Source organism: Papio anubis, chromosome 11 (genome assembly GCF_008728515.1).
Source record: "Papio anubis isolate 15944 chromosome 11, Panubis1.0, whole genome shotgun sequence".
Classification (NCBI taxonomy): domain Eukaryota; kingdom Metazoa; phylum Chordata; class Mammalia; order Primates; family Cercopithecidae; genus Papio; species Papio anubis.
Window position 1 is genome coordinate 98,496,154 of NC_044986.1, and position 27,411 is coordinate 98,523,564.

At 38.8% G+C, this 27,411-nt stretch overlaps 1 protein-coding gene across 3 annotated transcripts in view; it reads left to right on the plus strand.

The window, feature by feature from the left end:
• Positions 1 to 27,411, plus strand: part of ARMC4 (armadillo repeat containing 4) — a 192,921-nt gene that overhangs the window by 133,890 nt on the left and 31,620 nt on the right. For all 3 annotated transcript variants that reach the window (XM_021943137.2, XM_017962626.3, XM_017962627.3), the window contains 2 exons: positions 2,355 to 2,543; positions 4,131 to 4,352. In XM_021943137.2, the coding sequence (XP_021798829.2) occupies positions 2,355 to 2,543; positions 4,131 to 4,352 (411 nt within the window). The remainder of the gene's footprint in view (positions 1 to 2,354; positions 2,544 to 4,130; positions 4,353 to 27,411) is intronic.

Consider the following 27,411-nt stretch of genomic DNA (forward strand, 5'->3'; position numbering starts at 1 on the left):
ATTTTATTTCCGGATGATGACTTTATGATTTTATTTCTCCCGGATTTACTTTAGGATTTCCTGATTTCTGATTTTATTTTTGATGATGATGATGATTTTGATGATGATTTGATGATGATTGATGAGATTTTGATTTCGATGATTTATTTTGATGATTTTATTTTGATGAGATTTTATTTCGATGATTTATTTTCGATGATGATTTTGATGGTTTTGATTTTGATGATTTTATTTCGATGAGATTTTATTTCTCTCGGGATGATTTTGATGATTTATTTCGATGATGACTTTATTTTCGACGATTTATTTGATTTATTTTATTTCCGGGATTTATGATTTCCGGATTTCTTGATCTTCTACACTCCCCTTGACCCCCACCCTCACCCCCACTCACCTCACTCCCCCCCCTCACCTCACATCCCCCACCTCCACACCTCACCCCCACTCACACCTCACTCCCCACCTCACACCTCACCCCCACTCACACCTCACTCCCCACTCACACCTCACTCCCCACTCAATTTGCATGGCTTTAGTTACAGTCTTTATTCTGATAATTCCAAATCTCCACTTCCAGCCTGTTTTTTTGTTTTTCCTAAGCTCCAGAAACCCATACATTCACCTGCATCCTAGATAGTTCCACTTAAATGTCTGTGAGTACTTCATTCAAATTAGGTCTTCTAATACCATATGCCACCCCAAGAAAACCAAACCAAGCAAAACCAAACCAACTTTTCCAACATTAGCCCTACTAAGTTGAGCCAGAGACATGGGAATCATCTCGAATCACTCATCTCTATCTTCTCCAAGCAAGTTTCCCAAATCCACACTCTTCTCTCCAGGCAGAGACCACCACCCTCACCCACACCATCACCACTTCCCATATGGACTAGTGAAATAGCCCTGTGTTCCCTATACCATTCTTTGCATCCACCCAACCCTGCACCCTGTAATTCTGATAAATCTTCTAAGATACAAAATTTATAAAAATCCTTCCTCCACACTTCAGCCTCTTCAGGGGCCTTCTAATGCCCTTAAAAATAACTCCAAACTCTTTACCAAGATGCCTCCTGAAGGATCTTAAAGGTGAGACCCTTCAAAATCTCACCTCTTGAGTCTCACTTTCTCCCATGCTGCCTTTCCTATTTTATACTCCAGTCATTCTGAACTAGAAAAAAAAAAAAAATCACCTTCTCTCTCACTCTCAGATCTATGCAACTTGATGATTTGTCCAATCAGAATCCCTTTCATGCTGGATAACTCTTTGTCCCTTAGGCCTTGGGGAGTCAGCCCTTGAACCTTTATATTAGTTGAGATTCCGTCATTGTGTGGATTTGTCGTCTCTTCATCTCCTCCTCCCTCCAGTGCTATTTGTTATTCTTGTAATTTCTTAATGCCCATCTACCCCACCAGTTGTAAGCAACATGGTGGCAAAAGAATATATAGAGTCGATCCACGTTATTCAGATTCTCCTTGGGAATTAGCCTACTTGCTCAAATTTACTTGTAACCCCCTAATCAATACGGTCATTCTTGGACGTGCACAGAGAAGTGAAGTATGTGAGTTGTCCAATGCACATGTTCTCAGCTGAGGTTGAAGAAGGCGATTCTCTGCCTTCTTGTTCCAGTTCTCATACTATAAGCAAGTGTCCATTTTGCAGTCCATTTAGTGCCGTAATTTTTGGATTTTTGTTTTTGTTGGTTATTTCACTGTTCACAATGGCCCCCAGATGTGGTGCTGAGGTGCTGCCTATGGTTTGTAAGGGCAAGAAGGCTGTGGTGTGCCTGAAAGAGAAAATATCTGTGTTAAATAAGCTCCACTGCATGAGCTATAATGCTCTTGGCCATGAACAATATATGAAATCAGGTGTCTTCAAACAGAAATACACATAAAACAAGGTTATGTATCTGTCAACTGATGAAAATGTTGTAGCCAGAGGTTTGCAGAAACCTAATCCTATATTTCTCCTAAGAGAAACAGTTTAGTATTGGCTAATCCAGTGTTTGCAGTTACTTTACAGAGCAAAGCTACTGCAAATAGTAAGAATCAACTGTACTTTAATAACTTTGATATCCTCAGTAGCTAACACAGTGACTCTCATGTAATAGTTATTCAATAAATATTTGTTGAAACTGAATTTTTGTATGTTTTATATATATAGACATATATATGTACACACACATACTTTATACATATACATGTGGAAATAATATGTAATATAGAAATAAATTAAGCTGAAGTAGTCTTTCATGCCAGAGATGTACCTCACAGCTGTATTGTTACTTTCTGCCTCTTAAAAAATGCTTAGATGTAGGCTTAGTTTTGATACCACCTTTATTTTTATTTTTGTCTAGGATTCTGGGGAAATGGTTCGTTCCTTTGTTGGTGGTTTGGAACTTATTGTCAATTTACTGAAATCAGATAACAAAGAAGTCTTGGCAAGTGTATGTGCTGCCATTACCAACATAGCAAAAGATCAAGAAAATTTAGCTGTTATTACAGATCATGGAGTTGTTCCTTTGTTGTCCAAGCTGGCAAATACAGTAAGTAACGTATCTTTTTGTTTTACATGCATGTTGTCCTGAGCTATCATGGTGTAATGATGAAAACAACGAGTTTTCAGTCCAGAAACCTGGATTCAAATTTAATACCCATTGCTAATGAGGTATGAGATTTGGTCAACTCATTTAGTTTCTCTGAGACTAACATATGTGAAAGTGTATTTTAAACTGTAAAATGTTAATATTGCAAGATCCTTGTAAAATAGAAGCTGTTTTTTATTTGCCACTGGCAAGTAAAGTGGCAAATACAAGCGCTACTATGTAAGTGTTAACTATCATCTTCACCACCAACATCATGGTTATGATTCTTGATGGTTGTTCATGCCAACGTTAGAAGTCAAATGTGCCTCCCCCAGCTTAGCAAGCTTCAGTCGATGGCATTCTTGAGCTAGAAGACTTTGGCAATGATTGCATTGTTTATCCAGAGCTGTGCCAGACAGAATAAGCAGCCTTGAGAGACAATGACTTCACCATGACCAGAGGTATTAGAACATAGCTTGCACTACACTTGGCAGAAAAGTCATAGAGCAGAAATTCAAACCCTGGAAGGATGGTTGGTCTAGAAGACTTCAAGTTCCTAAGAGTATCTGTCAGATTCAGTTAAGGACACCAAGTTGTTGCCTGAATCAAGAGAACAGTACTCTTAATAAACACAAAACCATCCGATTCAGTTATAGTATGCCCATACAAGGCAATTACATATACGAAGAAGGATATAGGCTGCATCAAAAAATACAGAAAGAAAAATGGAAGACCCAAAATGTATCTTCAGATTTGCTGCACTCTCTTCTCCCTCTTAGGAGCCAAGGGAACCAAGGTGTATTACTGATATTGATGTATTCCTAGGGTGGAGAAATCAAATCAGTCCACTTATCCCAGTTAAGTGCAGAATCCCTTTAAGAATATCCAATATACTTTAAATATTTGGATTACAAAACAACTTGCTAATCTGTAATTTTGTGTTGTGTAGTAGACTTATTCTAAAGAAAATCTAGCCTTGAGCTAATGACTGATGTCAGATGCTTGGTCACCTTTGAGTGCACTGACTACATTCAGTTCATAAAAAGACAACTCAAGATTGAACGTTGGTCCATGGGTGACCCTACCAAAAGTCTAGTTCCTTCAGCTGGGTGCAGTGGCTCACGCCTGTAATCTCAGCACTTTTGGAGGCCAAGGCGAGCGGATCACTTGAGGCCAGGTGTTCAAGACCAGCCTGGCCAACATGGTGAAACCCCTTCTCTACTAAAAATACAAAAATTAGGCAGACGTGGTGGTGGACACTTGTAATCCCAGCTACTTGGGAGGCTGAGGCATGAGAATCGCTTGAACCCAGGAGGCGGAGGTTGCAGTGAGCTGTGATTGCACCACAGCACTTCAGCCTGGGCAACAGACTGAGACTCCGTCTAAAAAAGACTAGTTCCTTCAAGACATCACCTAGGTAGTCAGCCAGCTGGCCCTTCTCTCTAGACACATTGGTGTCTTAATGGTTAATAAACATAAAGTGCTTATCGATATGATTTTGCAGGGTCATTACAATGCACAGATCCCAATTCATTTTCCTTTGCACAGAATAACAATAAATTGAGATATCATCTAGCAGAAGCTATTTCACGTTGCTGTATGTGGGGCAGGAATAGAGTGGCCTTCGGTGAGCACAAAGCAGTGGCTCCACTAGTGCGTTACCTGAGATCGAATGACACCAACGTGCATCGGGCGACAGCTCAGGCCTTGTACCAACTCTCAGAAGATGTTGATAACTGCATCACCATACATGAGAATGGTGCAGTAAAGGTACAGTTGAATGACTTTGTGGTTTAGTCCAAGTTTGGTGGTAAATGTAGGCTGGAAAGAAACTTAGGCATCACTAAGATTTCTCTAAAGGGGGTATTCAGAGACACAAAAGTGCCTGCCTGCTGCGTCATGGCTGCATTCAAGCCATGCGTTACCAAGATTTTTTTTTTCTTTTTAAACAAGGTCTCGCTGGGTTGCCCAGGCTGGAGTATAGTGGTACAATCATAGTTCACTGCAGCCTTGAACTCCTGGGCTCAAGTGATCCTCCTGCCTCACCTTCCCAAGTAGCAAGGACTACAGGTGTATGCCACCATACCTGGGTAATTCTTTTAATTTTGTATACAGACAGGGTCTTGCCATACAGCCCTGGCTGATCTTGAACTGCTGACACCTCCAAAATCAATCCTCCCATCTCGGCCTCCCCAAAGTGTTGACATTGGGGAAGTGAGCCACAATCTCCAACTCAATTAATGTCGATATGATGATGATTTATGCTGCAGAAAAAGTTGTATGGAGATAAATTTTCTAAATTAAAACATAAAGAAATATCCTTAAATGAATAATCACCAGGGTTACGTATTGCTTCAAAAATACAGAAAGAAAAAATGGGAAGACCCAAAATGTATCTTCAGATTTGCTGCACTCTTCTCCTCTTAGGAGCCAAGGGAACCAAGGTGTATTACTGATATTGATGCTCCTAGGGTGGAGAAATCAAATCAGTCCACTTATCCCAAAGTTAAGTGCAGAATCCCTTTAAGAATATCCAATATACTTTTAAATATTTGGATAAACAACTAGTTAATCTGTAATTTTGTGTTGTGTAGTAGGACTTATTCTAAAGAAAATCTAGCCTTGAGCTAATGACTGATGTCAGATGCTTGGTCACCTTTGAGTGCACTGACTACATTCAGTTCATAAAAAGACAACTCAAGATTGAACGTTGGTCCATGGGTGACCCTACCAAAAGTCTAGTTCCTTCAGCTGGGTGCAGGCTCACGCCTGTAATCTCAGCACTTTTGGAGGCCAAGGCGAGCGGATCACTTGAGGCCAGGTGTTCAAGACCAGCCTGGCCAACATGGTGAAACCCTTCTCTAACAATAAAACAAAAATTAGGCAGACTTGGTGGTGGACACTTGTAATTCCAGCTACTTGGGAGCTGAGGCATGAGAATCGCTTGAACCCAGGAGGCTGGAGGTTGCAGGAGCTGTGGGACAACACAGCACTCCCCAGCCTGGCAACAGACTGAGACTCCAATTCAAAAAAGACTAGTTCCTTCCAAGACATCACCTAGGTAGTCAGCCAGCTGGTTCTTCTCTAGACACATTGGTGTCTTAATGGTTAATAAACATAAAGTGCTTATCGACATGATTTTGCAGGGTCATTACAATGCACAGATCCCACCATTTTCCTTGCACAGAATAACAATAAATTGAGATATCATCTAGCAGAAGCTATTTCACGTTGCTGTGCATGTGGGGCAGGAATGGAGTGGCCTTCGGTGAGCACAAAAGCAGTGGTTCAATTCAGTGCGTTACCTGAGATCAATGACACCAACGTGCATCGGGCCAGCTCAGGCCTTGTACCAACTCTCAGAAGATGTTGATAACTGCATCAACATACATGAGAATGGCAGTAGCGTACAGTTGAATGACTTTGGTTTAGTCCAAGTCAGGTAAAATGTAGGCTGAAAAGAAACTAGGCATCACTAAGATTTCTCTAAAGGGGTATTCTCCTCCAGAGACAATAAAAGTGCCTGCCTGCTGCGCCATGGCTGCATCTGCCACAAGGCACAAGATTTTTTTTCTTTAAACAAGGTCTCGCTGGGTTGCCCAGGCTGGAGTATAGTGGTACAATCATAGTTCACTGCAGCCTTGAACTCCTGGGCTCCAAAGTGATCCTCCTGCCTCACCTTCCCAAGTAGCAAGGACTACAGGTGTATGCCACCACACCTGGCAATTTCTTTTTAATTTTGTATACAGACAGGGTTCTGCCATACAGCCCTGGCTGATTCCTGAACTGCTGGCCTCAAGTGATCCTCCCGCTTCGGCCTCCCAAAGTGTTGGCATTACAGGAGTGAGCCACAATGCCCAGCCAGTGTGTTATGATGATTTATGCTGCAGAAAAGTTGTATGGAGATAGAATTTTTCTAAATTAAAGCATAGAAATGTCCTTAGTAGAATAATCATTCCATAATTTGATATTGATGAAAGAAAATGTACAGCATATGAACAAACAGTAGTATTCACAATTCTATTGGCTATAGTGTTTACTTAACACATAAATAATAAAGGATAGAGGCAACCATAGGCACCAACTAAACACCAAAGGAACTGACTGAAACAATAAATAGGTGGAGCTTGTCAGTCTAAACCATAATAACAATGGATAGATTCAAAGACATGTTCGTTTGTTTAAATCTGTGCATCAGTAGGCAGTTAGGAAAGTTTCTGTAAAGAGACTCTAACTTATCTACACATTGCAAACTACCTAAAATATTTTGCTGGCAATAAATATAAAAATATTTAGAGTACATGAACAGCTTACATGTATTAGGAAAATTTGATTTAAAATATTAGTTCTTTTCTATAGCCTGTTTCTTTGTACAATATCATTTTACTGTTTATTACCTTCATTTGGAGCCTATGACCACCAGATGCATTTACATCTTAAAATAGATGCCCAAAGTGGACTTGTTGTTTTAGCTAAGAGTTAAAAACTCCAGTTAGTCGTATCTAGTCAAATCTAGATATGCCAGATACGAAACATCTTAGGAGGAATCGTACTCTTAACATACCAATTGGTAATTTTTGAGGCAATTATTTTAATTAATTCTTGAAATCTATTCCAGTGGGAGAATATGATGTTAATTTTTCTGAAATTAAACTCAATTTATATTTGAATGTGTCAACCTTTCCATTATAAATCTGTTTTTACGGCATGTAAATTAGGCCAGATTAGTTTCTTCAAGCAAAAATCTGGCAAAAAAAAAAAAAAAAAAAAAAAAAAGCATCTTTTAAACTAAGTAAAAATTTTTAAAAGTAGATTATAAAAAACATATTGGAACATTAACTTCGAGTTGTTCAAGAATGCTAAAAAGGCCATTGTCTCAATATGACTGTGTTCTCATTTCAAAAAGGAAGATATTTCTAATCTAAAAGTATACATACTTTTATTGAACAGGGACTTGCACAACCTAAGTATGCAGTCTTTAAAAAAAAAAAAAAAAGAAAGAAAACTATTTAGGTAGCCAGGTAGAAATGTCTGACATATAGCATATGCTTAGACAACTGCCAGTTAGTTTAAGCTCAAAAAGTTTTAAAATGTATTGGCACACACCTGTAGTCCCAGCTACTCGGGAGGCTGAGGCAGGAGAATTGCTTGAACCTGGGAAGTGGAGGTTGCGGTAAGCTGAGATTGCACCACTGCCACTGTACTCCAGCCTGGGCGATAGAGCGAGACTCTGTCTCAAAAAAAAAAAAAAGTATTAAGGTGTACATGTAATGGTTCAGTTGACATAAATACCTGGTGTATATGCAACTCACAATGATTTCTTCAGATGCAAGACAATAGATAATCCAAAATCATTTATGAATATTATCCTACCTTGTAAAGTGATCAAACTGTTTGCCCACCCACACAGTTAGGAAAATTTCTGTAAAGAGAAACTGTAGAATTAGAAAAAGAAAGGCAGTAAGAAAGATTAGAGTGAAGGACAGAAAAGAAAAAAGCAAAGAAGGAAAATTGTGTCTGTTGTGTTCTAGAGCCTTTCCCAGATTATCCTTGGGTTTCTTGGGGGCCTTTCTCTTTAGTCTGTTTGCATTTCCAACTGCCTGTTATTTCTACTGGAGGAAAACTGTAAAGAATGGGGTACTTTTTTTGTAAATTACTCTGCAATAACATAGAGGCAGGCCTTACCATGCTGTGTTACCAGCAAAAATATGCAACCTGGAGATTGTCTCTCTCAACCTCTTTTTCCTATTCTGTTCTGAGCCCCAGAACTCGTGGGGTCATGGGGGAAGCATAACAACCTGTGTTTCCTTTCTCTGGTTTTCTTTAAGGAGGAAAAAATGTAGGTGTGGCATACTGGGTGTTGGTAGAATCATAATTTGATAGTTGCTTGGATGTGGGAATAAAGGAAAGCCTAGTAAAAAAATGATTCCAGATTTCAGTCTAGACGAAGAGGAAGAGTTCATGAGCCAGGTAATGCAAAATATTTTGGCACATCGGGGTGGTTCAATTACCTGCAGAGAATGTGTCACAATTACATGTGTGACTGCTAACATTTCTGACTTTGAATGCAGGTAAATTTTATCCAGTATTTTGGCAAAACCCTGGCTGTCTTTGTTCCTAACTCCTGCTGCCCGCTTCTTGTCAAATGCTTGTCGTGTTATTTTCCAGTTGTACAAACATTCCTGCTGCAGCTGCCAATGACTGAATGTTGACAGGGGCTTTGACAATGACCAGAGTCACCCTGTTGCCTATTCATAAGTAATTGATCCTAGGATTAGCTGCTTTGTTAGACAATTTCCTCAACAGTAGTGGCCAATGTAATGCGGTGTATCTGTCTCCTGAAGGCTGAGGTTTATTCTGTCCTGACTGTGACGGAGCAGGGTCTGGAATATGATGAGTCAGTTTCTAATGTGTTCAGTTTGAATCATCAGTTTGAATTTTAGATGCAGAGCAGCGCTGCCCAGCAGAAATGTCACATGCGCCACGTATGTAATATTAAATTTTCTAGCAGTCACACTTTAAGAAAAGATAAAAGGAAACAGTGAAATTAATTTTAGTAATATGTTTAACCCAATACACTTGACCCTTGAACAATGCAGGAGTTAGGGGTGATGACCCACTACACTGTCAAAATCCACATATAACTTTTGACTGCCCCAGAACTTAACTGCTAATAGCCTACTGCTGACCAAAAACATCAACAGTTGATTAATACATATTTCGTATGTTATATGTATTATGTATTAGTACAATAAAATTAGCTAGAGGAAGAAAAGTGTTATGAGAATCATAAGGAAGAGAAAATATATTTACTGTTTATTAAGTGGAAGTAGATCATCATAAAGGTCTTCATCCTTGTCATCGTCACATAGAGTAGGCTGAAGAGGAGGAGGAAGAAGAGGGGTTGATATCACTGTCTCAGGAGTGGCAGAGGCCGAAGAAAATCCACATATAAGTGGACTCGTGTAGTTTAAACTTTTGTTGTTCAAGGATAAACTGTGTATATCCAAAATATTGTTATTTCAACATATAATCAATATAAAAATTACTTAAGATACTTTATATTATTATTATTTATTTATTTTTGAGATGGAGTTTCAGTCTTGTCACCCAGGCTGGAATGCAATGGCGCAATCTTGGCTCACTGCAACCCCTGCCTCCTGGGTTTCAGCGATTCTCCTGCCTCAGCCTCCTGAGTAGTTGGGATTACAGGCACCCGCCACGATGCCCGACTAATTTTTGTATTTTTAGTAGAAACAGGGTTTCACCATGTTGGCCAGGCCGGTCTCGAACTCCTGACCTCAGGTGATCCACCCACCTCGGCCTTTGTACCCAAGTCTTCAAAATCTCTTGTGTGTTTTTTCCAGTATATCTCAGTTTGCACTAGCCACATTTTAAGAGCACACTAGTGGCTAGCAGTTTCCTTGCTGGACCGTGCAATTCCAGAGGGGAGAGTGGAGAGATTTGGAAATTATCAACAGGGGTTATTAAACCATTAATGAGAGTGGATGAGATGTTTTTGGCCGAGAGTCTAGAGAAGCCTGGGAAATATCTACATTTTCACTTTCGGGGCATGTAAACTAGGAAGAAGTGCTGTCAGACTAGACTGGAGAAGTTACGAGGTTAACCAGGAGTTCTAGAAGCCAAAGGAAGAGCAAGTTTCAAAAGAGTTTGTATTTAAATACTGCTAGGAGGTCAACAAGGATTTCCTGATCCAATTATGTTGAAAAATCAGCGTGTGTTTTAGAAGAGGTAAAAATCTCTTCTAAATGTGTTAATCAATTCCCTCCAATACGGTGTGACAGGAATATTCAATCCTATTCTCTTTATGATTTTGCACAGACCTCCTTTTCAAATGTATCAGCCCAGGGATTTGTACCATTACAAAATCTTGTGAATATGGATGCAGATTTGTTGGAAACTATGTGGAAAATATGAGAAGTCTAAGAGGTACCCGAGTTATTTGCTAATTATAACAAAGCTGTAGCATAGGAGAGTAATGGGGAAGAATAAATTGCAGGAAAAAATTCATCAAGGCAAGCCCTTTCCTAGGACAGAAAAAGTGATCAAGTAGAAAACTGATGAGCACCTATTAAAGGCATCAAGCTTCTTTCCCCATGGTGACATTGGATTTGTTTTTGCAAATGTCTATACCAGGCAAGTGAAAACTACATCATGGCTTATAACTTTCTGAAAGACAGGAAATTGAAGAGATTGCAGACAAATACAATCAGAAGTGTGTCCAGCATTGGCAGAGTGAGTGGACAGCAGTTCAACTGGAACTGCTGAATTGGTACAGCCAACAGGCTAGCTGCCTCCTAGGCTCAGTACATGTACTGGCGTTCCAGAGGGCCAGAAAGATGATCCCAGATACAAACACACCCATCATTTTTGAAGCCTAGCACAGGAAAAAAAAAAAAAAAGAAAGAAATACTGCTAATGTTTGCGAGTCAAGTAAACGGATTTTAGATACTAAGGTCACCTAGAAACACTCATTAAGTGCCCGTATACTTAATGTTTTATCTAAATATATTTTCTGTTAATTAAAACTCTTAATGTTGCTGTAGTTTTGAGTGCTTTTCTCCCATTCCAGACTTTCCTCGGAGTGCCGAGAAGAGTTTACTAGGTGATGTGCTATTAAATAACTTAATAACTAGATGAAATCTTTTACCGATCCTAATCAATTGGTATTGATGAATATATACTACATATAGAGTAATAAACAGACTTGTTTCTGATTGGCTTTTTTCTTTTTATTTGTATTTCTCCTGTAAAGTGAGAAAGAAGTTCATGATTACTGAAGGGGTCCAGTAAGTTAGAGTTTAGTTCATCATGTTTAACTTTAATATCATACGTACATCAAATGTTTTTCTTATTTCATTTTTTTTTAATTTGAAGAAACCTTAACAGCTTTAAGGGATAATTAACATACACATGCACATGTTTAAGGTGTACAGTTTGATGGATTTTGACATATATATGCATATACCCACACATACACATGAAACTATTACCAAACCAAAATGATGATCACCCAAAATTTCCCAGTACCCTTTCATAATCCCTGTCTCCTGTCCTACTCTGCCTGGGCCAATCACTGGTCTGCTTTCTGTCAATATAGATAAGTTTTCATTTTCTAGAACTTAAGAAAAATGGGTTCCTACAGTAAGCACTTGGTTTTTTGTTTGGTTTCCTTCACTCAGCTTACTTATTTTCATATTCATTCACGTTCTTATGTGGATCAATCAAACTCTTTTATCACTGAGTGGTAGTCTGTTGTATGAAATTATCATAATTTGGTTATCCTTTCTTTTTTGTTTTGTTTAGTTTTGTTTTGCGACAGAATCTCTCTCTGTGGCCCAGGGTGGAGTGCAGTGGCGCGATCTGGACTCACTGCAACCTCTACCTTCTTGGCTCAAGCAATTCTCGTGCCTCAGCCTCCCGAGTAGCTGGGGTTTCAGGCGTGCACCACCACACCGGGCTAATTTTTATATTTTTGGTAGAGACTGGGTTTTGCCATGTTGGCCAGACTGGTCTCGAACTTTTGACCTCAAGCGATCTGCCTGCCTCGTCCTCCCAAAATGCTGGGATTAGAGGTGTAAGCCACTGTGCCCAACCGCCTTTCATTTGTTAATGAATATTTCTTTCCAATTTGGGTTGTTACAAATAAAGCTGCTACAAACATTCATGTACAAGTCATTGGGTGGACATTTGCTTCCTCTTCTCTTAGGTAAATACCCAGGAGTGAATGGCTGGATCATACAGTATGTGTACCTTTAACTTTTTAAAAATTGCCAGACCGTTTTCCAAAGTGTGCCATTTTTGCATTCCCACCAGCTGTATAGGAAAGCATCCCTGCCAACACTTGGTATGGTCAGTCTTTTTGATTTTAGACTTTCTAATAGGTATGTCATGGTATCTTATGATTTCAATTTCAATTTTCCTAATAATTAACGATGTGGACATCTTCTTATGTGCTTGTATATCAGCTGTATAACTCCTTGGGCAAAGTGTTCACATTTTTTGACCACTTTTTAATTGGGTTGTTTGTTTTCTTATTATTGAGTTTTGAGAGTTCTGTATGCATTCTGGTTGCTTACCAGATGTGTAATTTGCAAATATTTTCTCCCAGTCAGTAGCTAGTCTTTCCTTCTCTTAACTGTGTCTTTTGAAGAGCAGAAGTTTTTAATGTTGATGAAGTCAATTTTTTTTAAATGAATTGTGTTTTTGGTTGCATATCCAAGAAATATTTGCCTAACACATGGTCACAAGGATTTCATGCTTTCTTCTGAAATTTTATGATTTTTGGTTTTTCACTTTTAGTCTATGACCCATTTAAGTAAACTTTTTTGTGATGCTAATTATGAATCAAAGTCCATTTGGAGGGCATATTAGCAGCATTTATTGAAAAAACTGTTTGCCCTTTTCTCACTGAATTTCTTTTGCAATTAACAAAAACAACTGAGCCAGGCACAGTGGCTCATGCCTGTAATCCCAGTACTTTGGGAAGCCAAGGCAGGAGGATTGATTAACCTTAGGAGGAGACCAGCCTGGGCAACATAGCAAGACCCCATCCCCCTGACCTCCACACACAAAATATTAGCCACACATGGTGTTGTGCACCAGTAGTCCCAGCTACCAGGAAGGCTGAAGTGGGGGATCACTTGAGCCTGGGAAGTTGAGGCTGCGGTGAGCCGTGATCCCACCACTGCATTCCAGCCTGGGCAACAGAGTCAGGTCCTGTCTCAAAAAAAATTAAATAAATAAATTAACAAAGATAAAAATCAATTTGATATATGTTTTGTTCCATTGTTATATTTGTCTATATTTATGCCAGTACCACACAGTTTTAATTACTGTGGCTTTACAAAAGTAAAATTAAGTAGGATAAGTCTTTCTACCTAATTCTTTATTCAAAGTTGTTTGGGTTACTCTAGTGCCTTTACATTTCCACAGGAATTTTAAAATCAGTTTGCCAAGTTATACAGGAAATGCTTTCTGGGATTTTGATTGGAATGCTGTTGAATTTATGTATTTTGGGGGGAATATCGATGTCTTAACAATATTAACTTTCCCCAATCATGAACAAGGGATACTTTCATTAATTCAAGTCTTACCTTTCAGTAACATTTTATAGTTTAGAGTGTACAGGTCATTCAAATCTTTGTTGGATTTATCCATATATGTTTAACATTTTGATGTTACTGTAAATGGTATTTTTAAAATGTCAATTTCTGATTGTTTATTGGTATGATGTAGAAATAGAATATGTATGTTAATCTCATATCTTCCAATCTTGCTGAACTCACTTATTCTAGTAGGTTTTTAGATTCCATCAAACTTTCTACATAGACCAGGAATCAACAAACCTTTTCTCTAAAAGGCAAGATAATAAATATTTTAGGTTTTATGGGTCAATAGAGTCCCTGTTGCAGATTCTTCCTTGTTTTACTGTTACTGTTGCTATTATTTTTACTATTATTTACAACAATACAAAAATGTAAAAATCACGCTTCATTTTGTGATTTTGAGCTATACAAAAACACATTGTAGTTTCTCAGCATGTCACATAAACAATCATGTCATCTGTGAATAAACAGTTTTTCTTTTTCCTTTTAAACCTGACTGCCTTTCAATTATTTTTCTTGCCAGATTGCACTGGCTGGAAACTCCTATGCAGGTTGAACATCCCTAATCTAAAATCTGACATCCAAAATTCTCCAAAATCTGAATTTCTTTGAGTGCCAGTATGATGCCACAAGGGGAAGATTCCACACTTGATGTCACATGACTAGGCAGTCAAAACACAGTGAAACTTTGTTTCACACACAGTATTATTTAAGATATTATATCAAGGCTATGTGTATATAAGGTACATACAAAACATATATGAATTTTGTGTTTAGACTCATGTCCCACACCCAAGATATTCTGTATATGCAAATATGCTGAAATCTGAAAATTTGAAACACTTTTAGTCCCAAGCATTTTGTGTAGTGATAGTTGACCTACACAATATTGAAAAGAAGTGATAAGAACAAATACCCTCGTCTTATTCCCTATCTTGGGGGAGTGCATTCAGTCTTTCACCATTAAGCTTTATGTTAGCTGTCGGTTTTTTTAGGTGACCTCTATCATGTTGGAAAGTTCCTTCTATTACTACTTTGATGAGAATTCTAGAAATCAAGAATATATATACTGGATTTTCTCAAATACTTTTTCTATATCTATTGAGATTATCTTATTATTTTTTCTTTTTTTGGTTTGTTATTATCATGACCATATTGATTGGTGCCCAAATGTTAAACCAACTCACTATTGTTGGGAAAAACCTACTTGACCATGATATGTTACTCTTTTTATACATTATTGAATTCAATTTACAAAAATGTTGTTCAGAATTTTGAATCTATGCTCATGAGAGATATTGGTGTGTGGTATTCTTTCCTTGCAGTGTCTTTGTTTTTGTATCAGGTCATGCTGGCTTCCATGAATGAGTCAGGAAGCGTCCCTTCCTCTGCAATTTTCTGGAAAAGATTTATAGTACTGCTATTTTTTTCTCCTTAAATATTGTAGATATTTGGTACAATTCACAAGTAAAGCCATCTGAACATAACGTTTTCGTTTGTGGAATGTTTTAAATTACAAATCTAATTTCTTTAACCAATGTAGGGCTATTGAGGTTATTTCTTTTTTAATGAGACTTGGTAGCTTATGTCTTTCAAGAATTTAGTTTATTTTACCTAAGTTGTCAAATGTATTGGCATAACACTGTTCATAATAATCCTTTATTCTTTTATTATATGTAGAATCTATAGCTATGGAACCTCTTTTATTTCTGATATTGGTAAACTTGTCTTGTCTTTGCTTAGGATCAAAGAGAAGACAAAAATTCTGGCTAGAACTCTATCAATTGTATTGATCTTCTGAAATAATCACTTTTGGTTTTATTGATTTTCTCTATTTTTCTGTTTTCTATTTCACTGATTTCCAACATGATCATTCTTTCTTCCTTTCTTCTGCTTAATGTAGGGTTTTTTGTTGTTGTTGTTGTTTTTGTTGCTGTTGTTTTGTTTTGTTTTTGAGGTGGAGTTTCACTCTTTGTTGCCCAGGCTGGAGTACAGTGGCGTGATTTTGGCTCACTGCAACCTCCGCCTCCTGGGTTCAAGGAATTCTCCTGCCTTAGCCTCCCAAGTAGCTGGGATTACAGGCATGTGCCACCATGCCTGGCTAACTTTTGTAGTTTTAGTAGAGTCGGGTTTTCATCATGTTGGTCAGGCTGATCTCGAATTCCTGACCTAGATGATCCGCCTGCCTCGGCCTCCCAAAATTCTGGGATTACAGGTGTGAGCCATCGCACCTGGCCAATGTAGGGTTTTATTTGCTATCCTTCGTCTAGTTTCTTAAGGTGAAAACTAAGATAATTATTAGACACATATTCTTTTCTAACAGACGCACTTAGTGCTAGCACTTTATCTCTAATGCTGCTCTAGTTGCATCCCAGAAATTTTTATATGTTGTGTTTCATTTTCAATCAGTAAAAACACTTTATATAATTTCCTGTTTGATTTCTTCTTTGACCTATGAATTATTTAGAAGTGTGTTTTTAGAACTGTGTCATTTAGTTTTCAACCATTTGGGGATTTTCCAGTGACCTTTCTGTTATTGATTTACATAATTACATTATAGTTGGAAAACATGCATTGTATTACTTGAATATTTAAAAATTTTTTGAAATATGTTCTGTGACCTGGAACATTATTTATCTTGTTATTGTTCAACATGTACTTGAAAAAGAATGAGTATTCTGATATGGTTGAGTATTCTAATATGGTTGGGTATGGTGTTCTGTGAAGTTTACTAAGATTGAGTTGGTCGATATTGTTCAATAATTCTACATCTTTATTGATTTCCTACTTGTTCTATCAATTATTGTGGATTTGTCCATTTCTCTCTGCAGTTATATCAGTTTTTTCTTTATATATTTTGAAGCTCTTTTATTAGGTGCATATATATTTAGAAATATTATGTTCTCTCAAAGCCCTCTTTATTGTTATAAAATGGTTATCGTTATTCTTGGTCATATTCTTTGTTTTGAAATAATTTTCAATACTAATATAGACACCCTTGTTTTTTTTGAGAGGGCACTAATATTAATTAGCATACTAAAGTTTTATAGCTTTTTCTATCCTTTAATCATATTTGTATCTTTTTACTTAAAGTGGAAAATTGTAGGCAGCATGTAGTTAGGGCTTACTATTTATTTATTTATTTATTTATTTATTTAGAGACAGCGTCTCACCATGTCACCAGGCTGGAGTGCAGTGACGCGATCTCAGCTTACTGCAACCTCCACCTCCCGGATTCAAGCGATTCTCCTGCCTCAGTCTCCTGAGTAGCTGGGATTACGGGCACACGCCACCATGCCCAGCTAATTTTTGTATTTTTGGTCGAGAAGGGGTTTCACCATGTTAGCCAGGATGTTCTCAATCTGCTGACCTCATGATCTGCTGGCCTCGGCCTCCCAAAGTGCTGGCATTACAGGTGTGAGCCACCACACCTGGCCAAGGCTTACTTTTTTATTCAACCTTTTATACAACCTCTGCCTTTATTGGGAGGGGAAGTGGTTACACTATTTACATTTAATGTGATATTGACATGGTTAGCTTTTTTTTTCTTTTTTTTTTCCTGAGACTGAGTCTTACTCTGTCACCCAGGCTGGAGTGCAGTGGTGCAATCTCAGCTCACTGCAACTTCCGCCTCCTGGGTTCAAGCGATTCTCCTGCCTCAGCCTCTTGAGTAGCTGGGATTACAGGCTGGTGCCACCACGCCTGGCTACTTTTTGTATTTTTAGTAGAGACGGGGTTTCGCCATGTTGGTCAGGCTGGTCTCAAACTCCTGACCTCAGGTGATCCACCCACCTCCGCCTCTGAAAGTGCTGGGATTACAGGCGTGAGCCACTGTGCCCGGCCACGGTTAGCTTTAAATGTACCATCTTGTTATTTGTTTTCTATTTTCCCATCTGCTCTTTCTCTTTACTCCTCTTTTTCTATCTCCTCTTGGATTATTTCAAGATTTTATCATTTCATTTTATCTCATGTTTGGCTTATTAGTTATTATTCCGTGTTGTCATTTAGTGATTGCTTTAGAGTTCACAGCATATGTATTTAATTCAGTATAATGTAACTTCTAGTAATGTTATACATATTAACATATAATTTAAGAATTGTATAACCATATGCTTCCATTTTTGCCCTCCTCGCTTTTATGCTATTTTTATCATACATTTCATTCCTACAAGCATTATAAGCTCAACTGTATTGTTCTTGTTTTTGACTGTAAACAATTGTCTTTCCCAGAGATTTAAATACACAGTAAAATATCTTTTCTACTTACCTTCATAGTTATTTTTTCCAGTGCTGTTTATTCCTTTCTGTAAATGCAGATTTTCTTCTGGTATCATTTTCCTTCTGCCTAAAAGACTTTTAACATTCCTGGTAGTGCAATTCTGTTTATGATGAATTAGTTCAGGTCTTATATATCTAAAAAAGACTTTTTATTTTGTCTTTGTTTTTGAAAAATATTTTTGCTAGGTATAGAATTTTATGCTGAATTTTTTTCTTTCCTAACTTTAAACCTGGTGCTCCATTTTATTCTCACTTGCATTGTTTAAGAGAGGAAATCTGTTATCATCCTTACGTTTGTTCCTCTGTATGTCATGTATCTTTTTGCGTTGGCTGTTTTTAAGATTTCATCATTTTCGCTGGTTTTGAGAAATTTGATTATGATGGGCCTCGTGTAGTTTCCTTCATGTTTCTTGTGCTTGGAGTTTGCTGAGCTTCTGAGATGTGTGGGCTTATGGTTTTCATCACATTTAGAAAATTTTCAGCCATTATTTCTTCAAATATGTTTCCATCCTCTTCCCTTTTTACTGTCCTTGTAAACTCCACTATCACCTATATTTGGTGAAAATACAGGTAAATGTTTTCCCACAGCTCTCTGAGTGGCTGAAAGTTTTCCCACAGCTCCCTGAGACTTTGTTTATTTTGTTACATTTTTCCTATGTTTTAAATTAGGAATTTTTTATTTGTTTTCAAGCTCACTAATTTTTTTTTCAGCAATGTTTAATTTGCCTTTTTTGCTACCTAGTGTGTTTTACATCTGCAATACTATTGACATTTGATTTGGATCTCCTTTCACATTTTTCATGTCTCTACTTGACATGTTGAGTCTTTTTCTAATTTCGTATGTAATCCAATTCTAATATCATTTCTGGGTTGCTTTCGGTTCCTTGAATGTTAGCATGTTGAGTGCTTGGTTTTTGTTTTTTGGGGGAACAGGATATCTATAAATATTCCTGAGCTTTGTTCTAAGACGCAGATTGCTATTTTGAAACAATTTGATCCTTTCAGTTCTTACTTTAATGGTTTGTTAGCAAGACTAGAGTACGGATACTTTTTTCCCACTACTGAGGCGAGACCTCTGGCTACTCTACCTGTGCATTATGAAGTCTTCCACTCTGAGTGGTGGATAGACACTGTCCCTCCTCTTGTAGAAGTTTAGAAGATTCTTCTTTTCCTGCCCTCAAACAGTTTCTCCTCATACAGGTGCTAATCAGTACTGAGCCGAATATTCAAGAGGCACCTTCTGCAGACCCTGGGGTTCTCTGTTTTGCTCCCCAATCTCCATTATCTGCCCTGAAGACTCTGGTGGTTGTGGTTCTCCCAGACTTCCAGCTCTGTCTCCTCAACTTGGAGAGACTGTCAAGCTTTGTCTGGGCTCTCCTTCCCTGTGCTGTAGCCTATAAACATTCTCCCTGGAGTTAGTCTGGGTCAGTGTTAGGGCTTACCTTTTTTGTTTTCCTTCTCTCAAGAATCACTATCTTTGGTTGTCTGATTTCCAATATTTTAAAAGTTGTTGTTTCACAGAGTTTTTTCCATTTTTAAATTATTTTAGACAGGAAGGTAAATCCAGTCCCTGTTACTCCATCTTAACATGAAGCAGTCTTTTCTTTGGATATTTTCTCTTAGAGAATAAATTCATAGAAAATTAGGGCCGGCAAAGCCAAGGTTTCCATTTTATTTATTTATTTATTTATTTATTTATTTATTTATTTATGTAGGTGTTTATTTATTTATTGAGACGGAGTCTTGCTCTGTCACCCAGGCTGGAGTGTAGTGGCACGGTATCATCTCACTGCAACCTCCACCTCCCAGGTTCAAGCGATTCTTATGCCTCAGCCTCCTGAGTAGCTGGGATTGTAGGCGCCTGCCCCCACGGCTGTCTAATTTTTGTGTTTTTAATAGAGATGGGGTTTCACCATGTTGGCCAGGCTGGTCTCAAACTCCTGACTCCAAGCGATTCCCCCGCCTTGGCCTCCCAAAGTGTTGGAATTACAGGTGTGAGCCACTGTGCCCAGCAAATGTTTTCATTTTAAACACACAGTTTGCAGATGAGGAAACTAAGGCCCAAATTAGTGAAGTGTCTAAACCTACACAATCAATATATGATGTAACATCATAAATTATTGTAATGTTCACTTTAGCGCTGTGTCCATTTGATTAGTAGATTTCAAACCATGACTCAAGGAACTCTGGGTTCCCCTGACAGAGATCAGGGGCTGGTACTCAGAGCTGTTGCTGGGTGGTTCACCTACTGCAATTAGAGCAGCTACTTTTTCTATTTTACACATTAGAATCGTGCACAAGCTCCTATTTTAGAGTAGTTTTGGCGACTTTAAAAAGAATTGAAAATTACTGCACTTGGCCATGCTGCCCTTTAATGGTTCTGTTCATGAAACCCATTAGGAGCTTTTTTTTTTTTTTTTAAATCATTTATTTAGCACTTTGCTCCTCTGTGATAGAGAAGTTTGCAAAATCAGATTGTCTTCAGTAGGAATTAAAAATTCTCATCTTGATTTTTATACCGGAGGATGACTCTTTAAAGCCACTTTTTTCCCTCTCTTTTTCAGTTTTCCTTGGGGAGCGCTAGGCAATGCTTTTACCTCTGAGGTGATTCAGCTGACTTCTAAAATATCCAGGAGCACTTGGGAAATTTGAATGTGCCTAGGAGGGGCTGAGCCAATAGAATACTTGTCTTCTTCATCCAAGCAAGCTCTGCTTCACTATAATGGATCCACCTTGCTTCTGCTAAGTCCAATCCAACTCCTTCGCCACCACCCCATCACTAGCCAAATAAATCTTCCTCCCATTCTTAGAGCTAGAAGTGAGAAGAAATGAAAAAGAAAAGCCTAAGTGTAGCAAAAGAGCAAGATAATAATGAAAATCATATCATTTTTGCTTTTTCAGCTTCCTGGGTGCCAGACATTTATTCTAAAAGCATATTTAAACAGAGAGGTTTTTTTTAAATTTTTTATTATACTTTAAGTTCTAGGATACATGTGTACAAGGTGCAGGTGTGTTACATATGTATACATGTGCCATGTTGGTGGACTGCACCCATTAACTTGTCGTTTACATTAGGTATATCTCCTAATGCTATCGCTCCCCTCTACCCCCACCCCACGACAGGCCCCGGTGTGTGATGTTCCCCTTCCTGTGTCCAAGTGTTCTCATTGTTCAATTCCCACCTGTGAGTGAGAACATGTGGTGTTTGGTTTTTTCATTCTTGGAATAGTTTGCTGAGAATGATGGTTTCCAGCTGCATCCATGTCCCTACAAAGGACATGAACTCATCCTTTTTTATGGCTGCATAGTATTCCATGGTGTTTATGTGCCATATTTTCTTAATCCCATCTATCATTGATGTACATTTGGGTTGGTTCCAAGTCTTTGCTATTGTGAATAGTGCCGCAATAAACATACGTGTGCATGTGTCTTTGTGGCAGCATGATTTATAATCCTTTGGGTATATACCTAGTAATGGGATGGCTGGGTCAAATGGTATTTCTAGTTCTAGATCCTTGAGGAACTGCCACACTGTCTTCCATAATGGTTGAACTAATTTACAGTCCCACCAACAGTGTAAAATTGTTCCTATTTCTCCACATCCTCTTCAGCACTTGTTGTTTCCTGACTTTTTAATGATTGCCATTCTAACTGGTGTGAGATGGTATCTCATTGTGGTTTTGATTTGCATTTCTCTGATGGCCACTGATGATGAGCGTTTTTTCATGTGCCTGTTGGCTACATAAATGTCTTCTTTTGAGAAGTGTCTGTTCATATCCTTTGCCCACTTTTTGATGGGGTTGTTTGTTTGTTTTTTCTTGTAAATTTGATTGAGTTCTTTATAGGTTCTGGATATTAGCCCTTTGTCAGATGAGTAGATTGCAAAAATTTTCTCCCATTCTGTAGGTTGCCTGTTCACTCTGATGGTAGTTTCTTTTGCTGTGCAGAAGCTCTTTAGTTTAATTAGATCCCATTTGTCCGTTTTGGCTTTTATTGCCATTGCTTTTGGTGTTTTAGACAGGAAGTCCTTGCCTAGGCCTATGTCCTGAATGGTATTACCTAGGTTTTCTTCTAGGGTTTTCATGGTTTTAGGTCTAACATTTAAGTCTCTAATCCATCTTGAATTAATTTTCGTATAAGGTGTAAAGAAGGGATCCAGTTTCAGCTTTCTACATATGGCTAGCCAGTTTTCCCAGCACCATTTATTAAATAGGGAATCATTTCCCCATTTCTTGTTTTGGTCAGGTTTGTCAAAGATCAGATGGTTGTAGATGTCTGGTATTATTTTGAGGGCTCTGTTCTGTTCCATTGGTCTATATCTCTGTTTTGGTACCAGTACCATGCTGTTTTGGTTACTGTAGCCTTGTAGTATAGTTTGAAGTCAGGTAGCGTGATACCACCAGTTTTGTTCTTTTGGCTTAGGCTTGTCTTGGCACTGTGGGCTCTTTTTTGGTTCCATATGAACTTTAAAGTAGTTTTTTCCAATTATGTGAAGAAAGTCATTGGTAGCTTAATGGGGATGGCATTGAATCTATAAATTACCTTGGGCAGTATGGCCATTTTCACAATATTGATCCTTCCTATCCATGAGCATGGAATGTTCTTAATCATGTGATTTTTGTCTTTGGTTCTGTTTATATGCTGGATCATGTTTATTGATTTGCATATGTTGAACCAGCCTTGCATCCCAGGGATGAAGCCCACTTGATCATGGTGGATAAGCTTTTTGACGTGCTGCTGGATTCGGTTTGCCAGTATTTTATTGAGGATTTTTGCATCGATGTTCATCAGGGATATTGGTCTAAAATTCTCTTTTTTTGTTGTGTCTCTGCCAGACTTTGGTATCAGGATGATGTTGGCCTCATAAAATGAGTTAGGGAGGATTCCTTCTTTTTCTATTGATTGGAATAGTTTCAGAAGGAATGGTACCAGCTCCTCCTTGTACCTCTGGTAGAATTTGGCTGTGAATTCGTCTGGTCCTGGACTTTTTTTGGTTGGTAGGCTATTAATTATTGCCTCAATTTCAGAGCCTATTACTGGTCTATTCAGGGATTCAACTTCTTCCTGGTTTAGTCTTGGGAGAGTGTATGTGTCCAGGAATTTATCCATTTCTTCTAGGTTTTCCAGTTTATTTGCATAGAGGTGTTTATATTATTCTCTGATGGTAGTTTGTATTTCTGTGGGCTCAGTGGTGATACCCCCTTTATCATTTTCAGTTGCATCTATTTGATTCTTCTCTCTTTTCTTTTTTATTAGTCTTGCTAGCAGTCTATCAATTTTGTTGATCTTTTCAAAAAACCAGCTCCTGGATTCATTGATTTTTTGGAGGGTTTTTTGTGTCTCTATCTCCTTCAGTTCTGCTCTGATCTTAGTTATTTCTTGCCTTCTGCTAGCTTTTGAATGTGTTTGCTCTTGCTTCACTGGTTCTTTTAATTGTGATGTTAGGGTATCAATTTTAGATCTTTCCTGCTTTCTCTTGTGGGCATTTAGTGCTATAAATTTCCCCTACACACTACTTTAAATGTGTCCCAGAGATTCTGGTATATTGTATTTTGTTCTCATTGGTTTCAAAGAACATCTTTACTTCTGCCTTCATTTCGATATGTACCCAGTAGTCATTCAGGAGCAGGTTGTTCAGTTTCCATGTAGTTGAGCGGTTTTGATTGAGTTTCTTAGTCCTGAGTTCTACTTTGATTCCACCGTGGTCTGAGAGACAGTTTGTTATAATTTCTGTTCTTTTACATTTGCTGAGGAGTGCTTTACTTCCAACTATGTGGTCAATTTTGGAATAAGTGCGATGTGGTGCTGAGAAGAATGTATATTCTGTTGATTTGGGGTGGAGAGTTCTGTTGATGTCTATTAGGTCCGCTTGGTGAAGAGCTGAGTTCAATTCCTGGATATCCTTGTTAACTTTCTGTCTCATTGATCTGCCTAATGTTGACAGTGGGGTGTTAAAGTCTCCCATTATTATTGTGTCGGAGTCCAATTCTCTTTGTAAGTCTCTATGAATCTGGGTGCTCCTGTATTGGGTGCATATATATTTAGGATAATTAGCTCTTCTTGTTGAATTGATCCCTTTACCATTATGTAATGACCTTCTTTGTCTCTTTGGATCTTTGTTGGTTTAAAGTCTGTTTTATCAGAGACTAGGATTGTAACCCCTGCCTTTTTTTGTTTTCCATTTGCTTGGTAGATCTTCCTCCATCCATTTTGAGCCTATGTGTGTCTCTGCACGTGAGATGGGTCTCCTGAATACAGCACATTGATGGGTCTTGACTCTTTATCCAATTTGCCAATCTGTGTCTTTTAATTGGAGCATTTAATCCATTTACATTTAAGGTTAATATTGTTAATAAGGTTAATTGTTATGTGTGAATTTGATCCTGTCATTATGATGTTAGCTGGCTGTTTTGTTTGTTAGTTGATGCAGTTTCTTCCTAGCACTGCTGGTCTTTACATTTTGGCATGTTTTTTCAGTGGCTGGTACCGGTTGTTCCTTTCCATGTTTAGTGCTTCCTTCAGGAGCTCTTGTAGGGCAGGCATGGTGGTGACAAAATCTCTCAGCATTTGCTTGTCTGTAAAGGATTTTATTTCTCCTTCACTTATGAAACTTAGTTTGGCTGGATATGAAATTCTGGGTTGAAAATTCTTTTCTTTTAGAATGTTGAATATTGGCCCCCACTCTCTTCTGGCTTGTTGTGTTTCTGCCGAGAGATCTGCTCTTAGTCTGACGGGCTTCCCTTTGTGGGTAACCTGATCTTTCTCTCTGGCTGTCCTTAACATTTTTTCCTTCATTTCAACTTTGGTGAATCTGACAATTATGTGTCTTGGAGTTGCTCTTCTTGAGGAGTATCTTTGTGGCGTTCTCTGTATTTCCTGAATTTGAATGTTGGCCTGCCTTGCTAGTTTGGGGAAGTTCTCCTGGATAATATCCTGCAGAGAGTTTTCCGACTTGGTTCCATTCTCCGCATCACTTTCAGGTACACCAATCAGACGTAGATTTGGTATTTTCACATAGTCCCATATTTCCTGGAGGCTTTGTTCATTTCTTTTTACTCTTTTTTCTGTAAACTTCTCTTCTCACTTCATTTCATTCATTTGATCTTTAGTCACTGATATCTTTCTTCCAGTTGATCGAATCGGTTACTGAAGCTTGTGCATTTGTCATATAGTTCTCGTGCCATGGTTTTCAGCTCTATCAGGTCATTTAAGGACTTTTCTACATTGGTTATTCTAGTTAGCCATTCGTCTAATCTTTTTTCAAGGTTTTTAGCGTCTTTGCGATGGGTTCGAACTTCTTCCTTCAGCTCCCAGATGTTTGAGTTTCTCAAGCCTTCTTCTCTCAACTTGTCAAAGTCATTCTCCGTCCAGCTTTGTTCCATTGCTGGCGAGAACCACTACTCTCTTCAAAGCTGTCAGACAGGTACATTTAAATCTGCAGAGGTTTCTTCTGCCTTTTGTTTGGCTATGCCCTGTTCCCAGAGGTGGAATCTACAGAGGCAGGTAGGCCTCCTTAAACTGTGGTGGGCTCCACCCAGTTTGAGCTTCCTGGCCGTTTTGTTTACCTACTCAAGCCTCAGCAATGGCAGGCGCCCCTCCCCCAACCTCACTGCCACCTTGCAGTTAGATCTCAGACTGCTGTGCTTGCAATGAGGGAGCCCTGTGGGCGTGGGACCCTCCTAGCCAGGCACGGGATATAATCTCCTGGTGAGCCGTTAGCTAAGACCCTTGGAAAAGCACAGTATTAGGGTGGGAGTGACCCAATTTTCCAGGTGCTGTGTGTCACAGTTTCTCTTGACTAGGAAAGGGAATTCCCTTACCCCTTGTACTTCCCAGGTGAGGCGATGCCTCGCCCTGCTTCAGCTCTCGCTCAGTGGGCTGCAGCCACTGTCCTGCACCCACTGTCCGACACGCCCCAGTGAGATGAACCCAGTACCTCAGTTGGAAATGCAGAAATCACCCGTCTTCTGTGTTGCTCACTCTGGGAGCTGTAGCCTGGAGCTGTTCCTATTCGGCCATCTTGGAACCCTTGTCACACACGGAGTCTTTTATTCAATCTTCTCCATAACCTATTGAGTTGGAAACTGTTATTATCTCAGTTTTACAGATAAAGAAACTGAGTTTCATAAAGATTAAATAACTTTCCCCAAATCACTCAGGTCATAAGGAAAGGACTCAAGAAAACGTGGGTTTAGGGGCTGCTCTCTGAACCACCATTGGAAGGTAAAGCTCAAGTGCCCAATGCACAAATGTGTGTGGACTCCTAGGCTTGTGGTTGTTTCTGAAGGACTAAGCCTGGTTGAGAAACTCTGCTTTATAGGAGAGAGCACAAAAAGGAAGGGGACTTGGCAGAGAGTTTGCTTGCTTCATGTTGGAATGATGTCTGCCCTTCCTGTTAGAACTCCCACATCCTCTTTTGAAAATCCACCCCAAAGGCTCCATTTCTCTTTTCAGTTTTAGCAATTTTCCAACCCCCCTTGCTGCTCTTGCAGCTGGTGTATATTCTTAATTTATGCCAATTAAACTTTTTTGGTTTGAGACAGGGTCTTGCGGTGTTGTCCAGGTTGGAGTACAGTGGCACGATCATAGTTCACTGAAGCCTCTAACTCCTGTCAAGTGGTCTGTCTGCCTTGGCCTCCCTAGTAGCTGGGACTGCAGGTGCGTGTCAGCATACCTGGCTAATTTTTTTATTGTTTGTAGAGATGGGGTCTTGTTGTGTTGCCCAGGTCAGTCTTGAACTCAGCCTCAAGCGATCCTCCCACCTCAGCTTCCCAAAGTGCTGGGATTACAGGTATGACCATGTTGGGCAGAATTAAACATTGTTGTTAGTAGTAGTTATAGTATATGAAGTTTAAACCAGATTCTTTATGATTTTTTGAAAAAGCAAATCTTTATATTTATGTCTATTGCATCTTCAGGCTATTAATATTCTTAATTTTCAATGCTAAGTTTTTTATTTTGTTTTGTTTTGAGACAGAGTATTGCTCTGTCACCCAGGTAGGAGTGCAGTGGCATGATCTTGGCTCACTGCATCTCTGCCTCCCAAGTTCAAGCGATTCTTCTGCCTCAGCCTCCTGAGTGGCTGGGATTACAGGAACATGCCACCACACCCAGCTAACTTTTCTGTATTTTTAGTGTAGGCAGTGTTTCATCATGTTGGTCAGGCTGGTCTCAAACTCCTGACCTCAAGTGATCCACTTGCTTTGGCTTCTCAAAGTGCTGGGATTACAGGCGTGAGCCACCATGCCCAGCCCTCAATGCTAAGTTTTACAGTTACCTTTCAGTTAACGAGGAATATGTAGAGCCACTCTGCATCAGCCCATTGCTTTTCTACCCAGTTATGCTGGGTGGCACACTACAGCATCCGCTACAATTGTATTCAAGCTTTGTATATTTTTATAGATCACTGGAAAGGTTTGTAC